Below are 14,802 nucleotides of genomic sequence, written 5' to 3'. Positions count from 1 at the left end.
AGGCAGAAACGTTGATGATGTCGGAGGGGCAAAATAAGCTGAAGATCGAAGATCTGGAGAACGGCTCAAGGAGATAGAACTTGAGGATTGTGGCTGCCCAAAGGCATTGAGGGGATGAGAACCAAGGACTATGTGGCCAAGATGTTTTTTTAAATATTTTTTTATTCCCCTCCTTTTTCACATTTTCTCCCAAATTTACACCCAACAATAAGCAATAATTAGTAACGAATGTAATGTCAATCCCCATATCAATCACGATCCCATCCTCCCACCAAACCCCAGACATTGGCCCGCATGTTAACATAAACAAATGACAAAAAGGAATCAGGAATGACCCATAGTCACTATTAACACATCCAGTCCCCCACCTCCAACCCTCCCAGCCCCCAACCCCTCTAATGTTCGATGATATCCAGTTCTCGAAAGTGCATAATGAATAATGCCCATGAATTGTAGAACCCCTCAGTTCAAATTTGACCTTTTCAAGTGTCAGGAATTCCAGCAGGTCCCCCCGCCACGGCAGTGCATAGGATGGAGAGGTTGATCTCCACCCTAACAGGATCCGCCTTCGGGCAATCAATGAGGCGAAGGCTACGACATCTGCCTCCGTGCCCATTTCCAACCCTGGCTGGTCCGACACCCCGAATATGGCCTCCCGAGGGCCCGTGTCCAGTTTCATGTGCACCATTTTAGAGATTACCCTAAACACCACCTTCCAGTAATCCTCCAGCTTTGGACAGGACTAAAACATATGAACGTGGATTGCAGGGCTTCCTCCGCAACATTCGCACACATCTTCAACCCCCTCAAAGAGCCGACTCGTCTTCGCCCTCGTGAGGTGTGCTCAATACACCACTTTCAGCTGTATCAGCCCCAACCTCGCGCACGAGGTGGAGGCATTCACCCTCCGGAGCACCTCACACCAGAACCCCTCCTCAATACCCTCTCCCAACTCTTCCTCCCACTTTGCCTTGATCCCTTCTAGCGGCGCCTTCTCCTCCAAAATACCCCGGAAACCACCGATACTACCCGCTTCTCCAGTCCCCCTGTCGTTAGCACCTCCTCCAGCATTGTGGAAGCTGGCTCTACTGGGAAGCTCTGTATCTCCTTTCTGGCAAAGTCTCGAATGCATGTATCTAAATATTTCCCCCTGCTCCAGCCATACTTTGCTCACAGCTCCTTCAATCCTGCAAAACCGACCCCCAAGAAACAAATCTTTTAGTGTCCTAATTCCTTTCTCCTCCCCTCTCCGAAAATTTTCATCCCACTTCCCTGGCTCAAATGTATGGATTCTCCGAATCGGCATTCCATTGATCCTGCCCCCTAACCCAAAATGCTGTCGAAACTGCCCTGGCCAAAATGTTTGAGTTGTTGGTGGGGCGGGGGGGATCTTCGATCGCCCTCCTGAGGTGGACCAGGCCCATCAAGTGTTGAGGAAGAAGCCGAGACCTGGAGAATCGACACGGGCAATTATCGTATGGCTCCATCGTTATTTGGACAGGGAAAAAATCCTGAGGTGGGCAAAGGGGATCTGTGAATGTAGCTGGGAAGGCCATACTGTCCCTATCTATCAGGACTTGGGAAACGAGCTGGCTAAGGGAAAGACCTGGTTCAACAAGGTCTTCTCTTTTTAGGAGCAAGGTCCGATTTGGCATGATGTACCCAACTCGCTTGAGGGTCACGCATGGGGGAAGAGAACACTATTTTGATACGTTGGAGGAGTCAACGTATAAAAGACCATGTAATGGGGGCTATTTGAGGATTCTGGGTGGGTTCACCTGCATGGTTGACCTGTGGCATTGTACTCATGGGATTAGGGCTTGTTTGTTTTTGTTTGCGGTTGATTTCTGCTCATTTTGTACTTTGAATTTATAGTTTTCTAATATATGCCACCCTGTGTGTGGGGTGTAGGCATTGGGGGTATGAAAATATTTGTTGGGTATGGTGGGGAGCACGAGGGGGGGGGGGGGGGGGGGGACCAGTGGCGTGGGAATGAAGGTGTTTGGAGGTGCGAAATTGAAGTCGGGTGGGGCATGGGGAGTTTGTGGCTATTTATTTTTAATTTAGAGTACCCAATTGTTTTTCCTTCCAATCAAGGGGCAATTTAGCGTGGGCAATCCACCGATCCGCACATCTTTGGGTTGTGGGGGTGAAACCCACGCAGAAACGGGGAGAATGTGCAAACTCCACACGGACAGTGACCCGGGGCCAGTATCAGACAAAGCTCCCCAGCGCCGTGGGGACCGTGCTAACCACTGCGCCACCATGCCGCCCTGTGGCTCTTTTTGTAAATAAAGTTTGTTTTTAACCTCAGGTGGCGGTCACCCTGCTAGCAGAAATGCTGGTTAACGGAAATGAAGTGGGGGATGAGGTGGAATCGCGGCTGGCTATTTGGAAGGGCGACAGGGCTGTCCTTTTCTGTTTTCTTTCTTTTTCGCTTGGGTGGGGATAGCGAGCCTGGGATGGGGGAAGATTGGGTTGCTGGCGTCGAAGGTTTCTCAATGGAGTCATTGGATGGGGGGGATTGGCAGCTATCTTAGGTGGGCCTGGGAGCTGGGTGAGGTAGGGACCTGGAGGAGGCCATTAGGATTTGGGTATGGCTGATCAAGGTTGGGAGTGAGGGGGGGGGGGGGGGGGGGGGGTTGGTGCCCCCCCCCCCCCCCCCCCCCCCCCCCCCCCCGGACCAGGCTGGTCTCAAGGAAGGTGAGGGGACTGAATGGGCTGATCAAAAGGTGCCCGCCCGTTTAAAAAGTTTTAAGGCAGACGTGGTGTTTTTGCAGGAGACTCAGCTGAAGGTTAAGGACCAAACGCGTTTGAGGAAAGGGTGGGTGAGCCAAGTGTTCCATTCGGAGTTGGATATGAAGACGAGATGGGCTGCGGGGCTTATCAATAAAAGGGTGGCTTTTTCGGTGAATATATAGTGGGGGATCCAGGGGGAAGAAAGGTGATGGTGAGTGGAAGGCTGGAGAGAGCTCCTGTGGTGTTAGTGAATGTGTCCGCTCCTAACTGGGATGATGTGGAATTTATGAAGAAGGTGTGGTGAGTTTTCCGGATTGGGATATACATCGGTTGATTATAGGGGAGGGGGGGGGGTTTAATTCTGTGCTGGATAACCCGTGCTCCAAATCCCAGGAATCGGGGGTGGTGATGGAGTTGCTTGGGTCCATGGAGTGGATGGGGGGGGGGGGGGGCAGGCGGGTGGATCCTTGGAGGTTTGGGCGCCTGAGGGCGAAGGAATTTTCCTTCTTTTGGCACATACATCAAGTGCACTCCCATATCGATGTTTTCGTTAAGGATAAGGCATTGCTTACGGGGGTGGTGGGATCAGAATATCCGGTGATTGCTATTTTGTGGATCTGTGCGTGGAGAAGGGGGGCACCCAGTGACCACCCTGCAGGCTGGATGTGGGACTTTGGCTGATAAGGGGACATGTGAGAGATTGGGGCAGCTATAGGCATATATGTTGAGTTTAATAAAAATGAGGAGGTCTCTTCCTCCATATTTTGGGAGAGGATGAAGGTGGTAATTAGGGAGAGCTAATCTCAATCAAGGTGCATAACAAGAAGGTGGACAGGATGGAAAGACAGAGGATGGTGGAGACCATTTTAGCAGTGGAACAGCAGTACTCAGCCACCCCAGAGGAGGAATTGTTGAAGGAGAGGACTTGTTGATGGGGAAGGCGGTGGATCAGCTGCATCGGGTATGAACATGGGGAGAAGGCCAGTAGGTTGCTGGCACAGCAGCTGAGATGACAGGCGGCCTCGAGGGAGATTGGGCAGATAAAGGACTCTGGAGGCGAGCTGGTCTCTGACCCAGGTAAGGTGAATGTGTGTTTGAGGCCTTCCACCTTTTTGTACAGTTTGGAACCCCCGGTGGGGGGGTTTCGGACATGAAGCAGTTTCTGGATGGCTTGGATTTTCCGGTGGTGGAAGAGGGGAAAGTATAGGGGCTGGGAGTCCCGCTCCGGCTGGAGGAGCTGATGAGTTGCATCGGTTCAATGTCGTCTGGGAAAGCTCCGGGTCAGAACGGATTCCCAACGGAATTTCGTAAAATGTTCGCGACAGAGTTGGGCCCTCAGCTAATGGAAACGTTTATTGGCTGGGGGGCAGCTTTCACCCAGGTTGGCACAAGCTTCAATTTTGCTTATTTTGAAAAAGGACAAGGATCCAGAGGAGTGTCGTTCTTATAGACCAATATCATTGTTAAACGTGGATTGTTGGCCAAGTGTGGTCACGTGCCTGGAGGTGAATGTGCTGGGGATAATAGCTGAGGATCAGACCAGGTCTGTGAAGGGAAGACAGTTATCGTCCAATATTAGGAGGTTATTTAATGTGGTGATGACACCCCTGATATATCAGGAAACAAAGGTGATAATATCCATGAATGCGGAGAAAACGTTTGATTGGGTTGAGTGGGAATACCTTTTTGAGGTACTGGAGCGCTTTGGCTTTGGACCAGGGTTTATTAGTTAGATTAGGCTGTTGTACAGGGTCCCCATTGGCAAGTGATCGCACTAATGCAACAAGAGGCGGGATTCTCCCGTACCCGGCGGGGCGGGGGGGGGTCCCGGTGGGACGGAATGGTGTGAACCAATCCGGCGTCGGGCCGCCCCAAAGGTGTGGAAACCTCCGCACCTTCAAGGGCTAGGCCCGCCCTGGAGTGGTTGGCGCCCGGCAGGATAGGGGCCTGATGCCACGCCAACCGGCGCCGAAGGGCCTCCGCCTGCCGGTGTGAGTCGGCGCATGCGCGAGAGCGCCAGCGCATGCTGGCGCCATCCCAGCGCATGCACAGAGGGATTCACTTCCGCATCGGCCATCGCAGAGGACCACAACGGCCGATGCGGAAGGAATAGAGTGCCCCCATGGCACAGGCCCGTCCGCGGATCGGTGGGCACCTCCCGGGGCAAGATCCCCACGCGACACCCCAGGAACCCCGGAGCCAGCCCGCGCTGCCAGGTCCCGCCGGTAAGGGACCTACTCTGATTTACGCCGACGAGACCGGCTACAGGCGGGCAGGACTTTGGCCCATCGTGGGCAGGAGAATTCGGGCGGCCCCGGCGCCCATTGAGTCGCACCGGACCCTGCCATTCTCCGAGGTGGGCGACGCGACTCACGCTGGGCTGGTTTTTGGGGGGCGGGAGAATTGGGAGGATGGCAGGGGCGGGATTCACGCCGACCCCCGGCGATTCTCCCACCCGGTCCGGGGGGGGGGGGGGGGGGGGGGGGTCAGAGAATCCCGCCCAAGTTTGGGTATTTTTATTTACGCAGGGGAACAAGGCAAGAATGTCCACTTTCCTCATTGCATTGCCGATTGAACTGCTGGTGATGGTGCTTAGTGTCCAATCCGAGTGGAGGGGGATTTGTGTAACATTGAATGTCCCTATATGTGGACAATTTGCTGTTATGGGTGACTTTTTCAAAATTCTGGATATTGTCGTTCGTTATAATTTATTATACAATCCAAAAAGGCATCTTGATGGAAGGGGTGAAGGAGGATTTAAAGAGGTGGGAAGTTCTTCCTCTGTCTTTGGCAGGAAGGATCCAAATCGTGAAAATGATTGTCCTTCACGGGATGTTATTTATTTTCCAAAATCTCCCAATTTTCCTGCCTAAATCCTTTTTTGGGAGGATAAATAGGATAATTTCAGCCTTTACATGGGCAGGTATGGGGCCACGGATGCGGAGAGCATTTGAAATGAAAATGAAAATTGCTTATTGTTACGAGTAGGCTTCGAATGAAGTTACTGTGAAAAGCCCCTAGTCACCACATTCCGGCGCCTGTTCGGGGAGGCTGGTACGGGAATTGAACCCGTGCTGCTGGCCTGCTTGGTCTGCTTTCAAAGCCAGCTCTTTAGCCCTGTGCGAAACCAGCCCCTTTCATCAGAGGGACAGGTCTTTGGGGGGTTGGTGTGGCATTGACATATTTGATGAATTATTATTGGGTGATAAATGTGGAGAGGGTTAGGAAATGGGTGGTGGAGGAAGAGTCGGTCTGGGGAGCGGATGAAGGAGGCTTCGTGAGTAAGGACAAGTCTGAGGGCACTGTGATGGCTCCGCTTCCATTCTCGGCGGCCTAATGCTCTATGGGTTCGATGGTGGTTGCTTCGCTAAGAGTTTGGAATCAGTTTAGGCAACGGTTTAAGCTGGTGTATTCATACAGGCCCCTGTGGGTATTGATGGCTACATATTTCCTGGAATCCACATCCAACTCCAACTGGAGATATGCAAGGCTCATGTCCAACTTGGAGAAAGAATGATCCCCAAGCCAACTTCTCATAAAGATCCTCCATGCTCGGCATTAGATACCCGTCCAACCAGGAGCTCGTAGTCCACTTCCGACAGCAGGACATACGGAACTAGGCGAGCCCTAAAATACTTGGGTTGGACTTCTGAGTCCACGTAAAATTTGGCCATGGAATCCATCTTGGAAAATTTCCGGGTATTTTCCCAGGTCCTGTATTCCACCTGTACCAACTTTTAAAGATCTGCTGCCAATCTAGGCGGAGTCTCTGCAACCAGTCACAACCCCACAGACTGGGTTCGGGTGAACTGATTGCTGCCCCTAGGCAACTGGATCACCGTCGTTCCAATGATGGACATTGGCTCTCCGGTATATGTCACTAATTGTACGTTAGTGTCCCTTAGACCCAGGTATTGGATCCCTGTACGGACTTTCCGGATGTTTGTTGTCCAATGACTGAGACAGCAGCCCCTATTTCCATCTCTAATGGGTGGCCGTTTACCTGGATGGTGATCTTGATGGGGGCTTCATTTGGTGCCGTAATGCAATTTAGTTGCATCCACCCATCCTCATCGGGCTTGGCTAAGTGTAAAATCCTGGCTCTGGGTACCTGTGTCACCCAACCAGGGCAGCATGCTCGCTGACGGTTCTGACGTTCCCACCCCCATGGTTCCTGCGTCCATAAGTACAGCACCATTGTGAGCCTTCCTCGCCAACACTAAACGCATTTAAATGGTCATTGGATAGGCATATGGACGATACGGGAATCGTGTAGATGGGCTTTAGAGGGGTTTCACAGGTCGGCGCAACATCGAGGGCCGAAGGGCCTGTACTGCGCTGTAATGTATGTTCTGTGTTCCTCCTGGAGTTCAGGAGAGGTGCTTGTCGGGCTGCAGTGGCTCTTGGCCAATGGGCCTGACCACGACATTGCTTGGGTGTCGACTGGGTCCCATAGTCTCTGCTCTTGTGGGGGATTTTGGGGGGGGGGGGGGGGTTTTTCTCAGCGGAATGAGGGTGCTCAATGCTATTTACCTCCAGATCTATGGAGCCCTGGAGTTCCTGGACTCCCTTTTACACGTTTTTATGAGAGAGGGATAACTCTAAGGCTTTTTTAAGTCTAAGGAAGGTTCTGCCAACAACTTACTTTGGGTGACCATGTTGTTTATACCGCACACATGGCAGTCTCACCGCATCTCTCAACGGGACAGCCCATGGTCACAATGCTTGGTCAGCTTGCTCAGGCGGGTCAGGAATTCCATGACCAACTCCCCTGGTCTCCCTCATTCTGTTGAATCTGTAATTCGGTACTATTACCGAAGGTTTGGGGTTGTAATGGTCTGCCACAAGTGCTACCAGCTCATCAAAGGTCTTTGAATCTGGGGCCGCCGGGTAGGTAATGCTTTTGGTCACACTAAAGGTTTGGGCTCCACAGATGGCCAGGAGTATTACCCTTTGTCGGTCGTCCCTTGTGATTGCATTCGCTTGAAAGGAATACTGTGTCCTTTCAGCATACTGGGTCCAATCTTCTACACCTGCGTCAAAAGTCTCTTGCCCTCTCTCTCTCTCTCTCTCTCCTGCTTTTTTCTCTCTCTTTCACCTTGGCGTGACATCCATTCTTGTCCTAGATGTCTGTGTGTGAAGTACTTCATTTAACATTAAAATAGGTGTGTAAATGCGTGCTACTCTTTTGCACAGGGTTAGTGTGACAATAGGTAAAGCACATATTATTGTTGTGTTACAGGTTTTCATCTGGAGTTGTCATAGATAAAAAAATATATCCAATAGGCTATGGTAAAAGCAAACAAGATGCTAAAGGTGAAGGAGCTCGACTCGCCCTTGAGGAAATTTACCACAGTCCGTCACTTTGCAAGGTGTGGAAATGGATCTGTGAACTTACTCGGTGAAAGCACACAAACATCTGTTGGACTGTTGAAGCAAACAGGGATGGAGATGTGGGAAGACAGTGGGAAATAAGACAGGAAAATTGTCACCACAATGTTGTCCCAACTGGCTCAGATGGGGGCCATTGACCTGGTACTGTTGCCAAGTTGCTCGCTCTCTGTATCCATTCCACTACAAGAACTATGCGATATAATTAATACGAGGAATTGGAGTAAAACCAATTATACTGGCAAACAACTATTTATGAAACCAAGTGGTTATTATAGTGTGTCACCTAATACATTTGTGGAAAATTCACTTCCAACCACGTTCTGAACAATTTCAGCTCTGGGATTTTGAATGCTGCTTCCATTTCCCATTCTAGAGAGGAAGGGCAATTCAATTTGACATGGAAATACAAGGAAAATACAATCCATGTCATCTAATAAGTGAATTCTGTTGGCTCACAGTGCACAATGACTGGAATAATTAGTTACTGCAATTACAGATTTTTAAAAAATAAATTTATAGTGCCCAATTCATTTTTTCCAATTAAGGGGCAATTTAGTGTGGCCAATCCATCTACCCTGCACATCTTTGGGTTGTGGGGGCGAAACCCACGGAAACATGGGGAGAATGTGCAAACTCCACACTGATAGTGACCCAGAGCCGGAATCGAACCTGGGACCTAGGCGCCATGACGCAGCAGTGCGGCGGTGTAGTAATTAGCACTGCTGCCTCATGGCGCTGTGGACCCCGTGTTCAAACCCAGTCCTGGGTCACTGTCCATGTGGAGTTTGCACATTCTTCCCGTGTCTGGGTGGGTCTCACCCCCACAACCCAAGGATGTGCATCTTTGGAGAGACAAACAAGGTTAAAGTTTCGGGTCTATGGCCTTTCATCAGAACCCACGTTTCCCTTTCCACAGATGCTGTCAAACCTGCTCAGTATTCCCAGCATTTTCTGTTTTCTCTCCAGATTTCCAGCATCTGCAATATTTTGCTGTTGTATTAACAAGGGGTTATTTGCTTAATTATGTTTGTGCATTAAATGCACCCGAAGAAAGTGCAAACTTGTGAGGACACACGTCTCCCAAAATAAATGCACATTTAAGAAACACACATCCATTATAAAATTGATAGGAAAGAGGAGCTGATTAGATGGAGGAAACATGAGGTAATGGGAGACACAGTGGAAAACATTAAAAATATTTATGGGACAAAGAAAACACTTGGGCCTAAATTTTCAGCGCCTACCATCCTGGTGATCCGTGCCAACTCTGACAGGCCTATTAACATTTTACACTCAATTGAGCATTGATTGGCAGCAGGCAGAACGTCTGTCCACATTTGGGTGTTAATCCTCCTGGAGAGATGTCGGCCAGTCAGATTGGCTGACAGCTCTCCGGCACCTTCAGGCACAGCGCCGCAGTGGCCAGAAGAGGTACCGCAGCACCGTGCCTAAGCTTAAGTCCCAGGACCACACCAGGTAAGTACCAGTGGTTCCAGGGAGCATAGGGGATGCCCTGGGGAAGTTGAAGGGGGTCTAGCTTGGTGCGGGGCGGTAGGCCAGGGGTGGTAGGCAGGACCAGTGCTCCCAGGTCCCTGAGGGGAGGGTGCCCCAGTCTAAAGGGGCCTTCCAACTGAGATTCCCCCTCCTCCACTTCCAACACGAGGGCCTGAGACACGGGGTGTCTGAGAACCCACAGCATAAAATTCTGACCTTGAGTAGCTGCAGTAGTCGACAGCGGTCAGATAGAAATGAAAGTACAGAAAGATCAATACCAAGGGTGCAGACTCTCCCGGCTCGCACAGTATTTCAGTGGAAGGCCCTAACCATGGAACACCCATAGAATCACTCCCCCCTACCATCAGCTCCTGTTTTCAGAGAGATTTTAGACACAGTGGTTCAATTCCCCAGTTGTTAAAGTCATTGTTAAGACAGTGGTTAGCACTGCTGCCTCACGGCGCCGAGGTCCCAGGTTCGATCCCGGCTCTGGGTCACTGCCGTATGGAATTTGCACATTCTCCCAGTGTTTGCATGGGATTCACCCCCACAACCCAAAAGACGTGCAGGGTAGGTGGATTGAACACACTAAATTGCCCCTTAATTGGAAAAAAAAATGAATTGGGTACTCTAAATTTTAAAAAAAGATGAGACAAAGGCAGCGTGTCTAACAGATCGATCAGGTGCTGCTCCTTGAACATGTTTAGATCTCATGTTTCTATCCTTCGACACAGGTCTTTTGGTCACTATGTTCTTCCTGTTTTTTCCCTTTATGATTAAGGATTTGTCCAACCTTGATATAGAGAAGGATGAAGAATTCAAGAGCATTTCAGAAGATTCTGTTGGCCAGGATTCCCAAAGGTATGGTCAGTTTTTATTTTAAATGGTGGTTTCTTCTGCTGTGAGATGTGAAACTGTGTCCAAAAACTTAATTCACGGCAAAATCGTATCTTATTTTTATAGATTCTTATTGTGCAGAGGGAGGCCAATCATGCCTGCATCAACCCTCTGAAAGAACACCCTACCTCGGCCCACGTCCCCAACCTATCTCCGTAACCCAGTAACCCCACCTAACCTTTTGAACACGGATGGGCAATTTTGCTCGGCCAATCCACCTACCCTGCACATCTTTGCACTGTGGGAGGAAACCGGAGCACCCGGTGTCTGTGCAAACTTCACACAGACAGTCATCCAAGACCGGAATTGAACCCGGGTCCCTAGAGCTATGAGAAAGCACTGCTAACCACTGTGTCACCATGCTGCCCCTCTTTAACAAAACTTGAGAAGCAATGTGTTCTCTCTTTCTGTCTGTCTGCCTCTCCCTTGCACACACTCTCTTTATTCCAAACATTCTCCTGACCCTTCCTGTCTCTCTTTGCACCTGTCTCTCTTTTTTCTCTCAATACTGTCTTCCCAGCATCTTTCCCTCTGAATCCCTTCTTTTGCTCTCTCTCCCATCCCTCTCTTTTCACTCTCTTCCTTTCTCTCTCTTCCCTAATATCTTTCCTTCCCTCCATCTCCCCGATGCACTATCAATTACGATGAGACGAGAGTAGAGAGTAAGCAGAGATGTGTTGCCTCCTGTAGCTGCTACCAGAAATGGGAGCAGCTCAGGGTGCACACACATTTATACTCCGCCTACTGGGCGGAGCCAGCAGGCAGGAATCTACCCCCGTACCTGTAGTACAGGGGCCCACCGTATTACCTCTAATACAAGTATTATACAAACAGTGGTGACTACCACATTCACCCCCTGTTAAAAAAGAGTCCAGCGGGGGTGGTGGAAAACTATTTACAAGTTTGTGAGGATTTAAGGTTTAAAGTCTGGTGAAAATTTACAAATTTAGCCGGTCGGGTGCCTTGATCCTCCGCTGTGAGCGCCTCGTTCCCGGTGGTGATGCAGGCGCCGGCTTGGTCGCCTGTGACTCCGGGAACTTGTTGTCCTCATCTTTATCCCCGGGTGGAACCAGTGGGAGGACAGATCGTCCTGGGGCGGGGGCTGTAGTGAGGTGCGCTGGGGGGAGGGTGGGCGGCGCCGGGGCCATCGGAGGGGGTGGTGTTGGATGGTGTTGGGATCCAGCTGGTGCCAGGTCCCTCAGGGAGACCGTGTCCTGGCGGCCGTCGGGGTACGCCGCGGGTTCACATGCAGCATTTGTACCCTCTCGACCAACGGGTCCGTCTTGTGAAGCCGCACGTGTTTGCAGAGGAGGACGGGTCCTGGAGCTGCCAGCCACGTTGGAAGCGAAACCCTGGAGGTGCATTTCCTGGGGAAGGCAAAGGGATGTTCATGGGGGATTTCATTAATCGCAGTGCAGAGTAGTAACCGGATGGAGTGAAAGGCGTCGGGGAGGACTTCCTGCCAGCGGGAGACCGGGAGATTTTTAGACTGCAGGGCCAGCTGGACGGCCTTCCAGACCGTCCCATTCTCCTTCTCCATCTGCCCGTTTCCCCGGGGGTTGTAGCTGGTCGTCCTGCTCGAGGCAATGCCCTTGCTGAGCAGGAACTGGCACAGCTCATCACTCATAAAGGAGGATCCCCAATCACCGTGGACGTAGGCGGGGAAACCGAATAGAGCGAAGATGCTATTGAGAGCTTTAATGACCGTGGCAGACGTCATATCGGGGCATGGGATGGCAAAGGGGAATCGGGAGTACTCATTGACCACGTTCAGGAAGTACGTGTTTCGGTCGGTGGAGGGGAGGGGCCCTTTGAAGTCCATGCTGAGGCGTTCAAAGGGGCGGGAGGCCTTTACCAGGTGTGCTCGGTCTGGGCGGTAGAAGTGCGGTTTACACTCCGCGCAGACCTGGCAGCCTCTGGTGACAGCCCTGACCTCCGCAATGGAGTAGGGCAGTTTGCGGGCATTTATGAAGAGGAAGAATCGGGTGACCCCAGGTGACAGAGGCCAGCGTGTAGGGCCCGGAGTCGGCCCACTTGTGCGCTGGCACATGTACCTCGGGATAGGGCATCGGGGGGCTCGTTGAGCTTACCGGGGCGATACACAATCTCACAATTGTAGATGGAGAGCTCGATCCTCCACCTCAAGATTTTATCATTTTTGATCTTGCCCTGCTGTGTATTATTAAACATGAAGGCAACCGACCATTGGTCAGTGAGGAGAGTGAATCTCCTGCCGGCCAGGTAATGCCTCCAATACTGCACAGCTTCCACGATGGCTTGGGCCTCCTTTTGACAGAGGAGTGCCAAATTTCAGAGGCATGGAGGGTGCAGGAAAAGAAGGCCACGGGTCTGCCTGCCTGGTTGAGGGTGGCAGCCAGAGCGACGTCCGATGCATCGCTCTCGACCTGAAAAGAGAGGGTCTCGTCGACCGCGTGCATTGTGGCCTTGGCGATGTCAGCGGTTGAAGGCTTGGCGGGCCTCAGCCGTCAGGGGGACAACTGTGGAGTGGATGAGTGGGAGGGCCTTGTCCGCAAAGTTCGGGACCCACAGGGCGTAATAGGAGAAAAACACCAGGCATTGTTTCAGGGCCTTGGGGCAGTGGGGGAGTGGGAGTTCCATGAGGGAGCACATGTGGTCGGGGTCGGGCCCTAGAACTCCATTTTCCACAACATAGCCAAGGATGGCTAAGCGGTTGGTGCGGAACATGCACTTCTCCTTGTTGTACGTGAGGTTCAGAAGTTTGGCGGTGTGGAGAAATTTGAAAAGGTTAGTGTCGTGGTCCTGCTGGTCATGGCCGCAGATGTTGATGTTATCTAGGTACGGGAAGGTAACCCACAGCCCTTACCGGTCAACCATTCGGTCCATCCCACGTTGGAAGACCGAGACCCCGTTAATGACGCTGAAGGGGACCCTAAGGAAGTCGTAAAGGCGGCCATCTGCTTCGAACGCAGTGTATTGGCAGCTGGTGGCAGGCAGATTTCAGGTCCACTGTCGAGAAGACCCGGTATTGTGCAAACTGATTGACCATATCAGATATGCGTGGGAGGGGGTGCGCATCGAGCTGCGTCTACCGATAGATGGTCTGACTGTAGTCAATGACCATCCTCTGTTTCTCCCCAGTCTTTACTACTACCACTTGGGTTCTCCAACGTGAGATGGACCGAATGGTTGACCGGTACGGGCTGTGGGTTACCTTCCCGTACCTAGATAACATCAACATCTCTGGCCATGACCAGCAGGACCACGCCGCTAACCTTTTCAACCTCTCCAGGGGCTGTTGCTGGCCTCAATGATGCCTTCCCGCAGCAGCCGCTGGACCTCCGACCTGATGAAGGTCCTGTCCTGGTCGCTGTACCGTCTGCTCCTGGTGGCGACGGGTTTGCAATCCGGGGTGAGGTTTGCAAACAGGGAAGGTGGGTCGACCTTAAGGGTCGTGAGGCCGCGTACGGTGAGGGGTGGTAAGGGTCCGCCGAATTTTAGAGTTAGGCTTTGGAGGCTGCACTGGAAGTCCAGGCCGAGTAGCAAGACAGTGCAGAGGTTGGGGAGGACGTAGAGTCGGAAGTCGTTGAACTCTACGCCCTGGATGGTGAGGGTGGCGATGCAGTACCCCCAGATTTCCACGGAATGGGATCCGGAGGCCAGGGAGATTCTCTGGGTAACGGGGTGTACCGCGAGGGAGCAGCGCCTTACCGTGGAGGGGTGGATGAAGCTTTCCGTGCTCCCGGAGTCAAGATGGCAGGATGTCTTGTGCCCATCGACCTTCACCGTCGTCGTCGCGGTTGCGAGGTTGTGCGGCCGGGACTGGTCGAGCCTGATGGAGGCAATTTGAGGTTGGTGTTGGTAGGCCCCGGGCTGGTCAGCAGTGGTGGCAGGTGATGAATGGCCCGATGAAGTCCCCGGTGAGCAGGGGTCCTGAGGCACTGTCCAAAATGGCGCTGAACATGGCGGCGCCCACGGTGCACACATGGCGGGCGACGTTAAAGATGGCTGCTGGGAGGAAGATGGGGGCGCCCACGGGCTGCACGTGTTCTGCAGCCGCCGACCGAGAAAGCGAGGGAAACGCAGCGGTCTGCAGGTTAGACTGAAGCAACGCGGTTTCAAGACCCCTCTCCCCAGCATACTCCTGGCAAACGTCCAAGCGATTGAAAACAAGCGGGATGAACTTAACGCCAGACTTACCTCTCAGAGGGAAGTAAGAGACTGCTGTGTGCTCTGTTTCACAGAGACATGGCTCACCCCCACCTCACCGGACTGTGCCATACAACCTGAAGGCTTCTC

At 52.0% G+C, this 14,802-nt stretch overlaps 1 protein-coding gene across 1 annotated transcript in view; it reads left to right on the top strand.

Annotated features, from left to right (window-relative positions):
• The window catches only part of eif2ak2 (eukaryotic translation initiation factor 2-alpha kinase 2), a 122,993-nt gene that overhangs the window by 24,437 nt on the left and 83,754 nt on the right, over positions 1 to 14,802 (top strand). The window contains exons 5-6 of the mRNA XM_038800574.1: positions 7,982 to 8,111; positions 10,409 to 10,488. Coding sequence (XP_038656502.1) covers positions 7,982 to 8,111; positions 10,409 to 10,488 — 210 coding nt within the window. The remainder of the gene's footprint in view (positions 1 to 7,981; positions 8,112 to 10,408; positions 10,489 to 14,802) is intronic.

Source organism: Scyliorhinus canicula, chromosome 6 (genome assembly GCF_902713615.1).
Source record: "Scyliorhinus canicula chromosome 6, sScyCan1.1, whole genome shotgun sequence".
Taxonomy (NCBI): Eukaryota; Metazoa; Chordata; class Chondrichthyes; order Carcharhiniformes; family Scyliorhinidae; genus Scyliorhinus; species Scyliorhinus canicula.
Note: the sequence above shows the minus strand (reverse complement) of the source record. Positions and strands in the feature narration are given on the sequence as shown.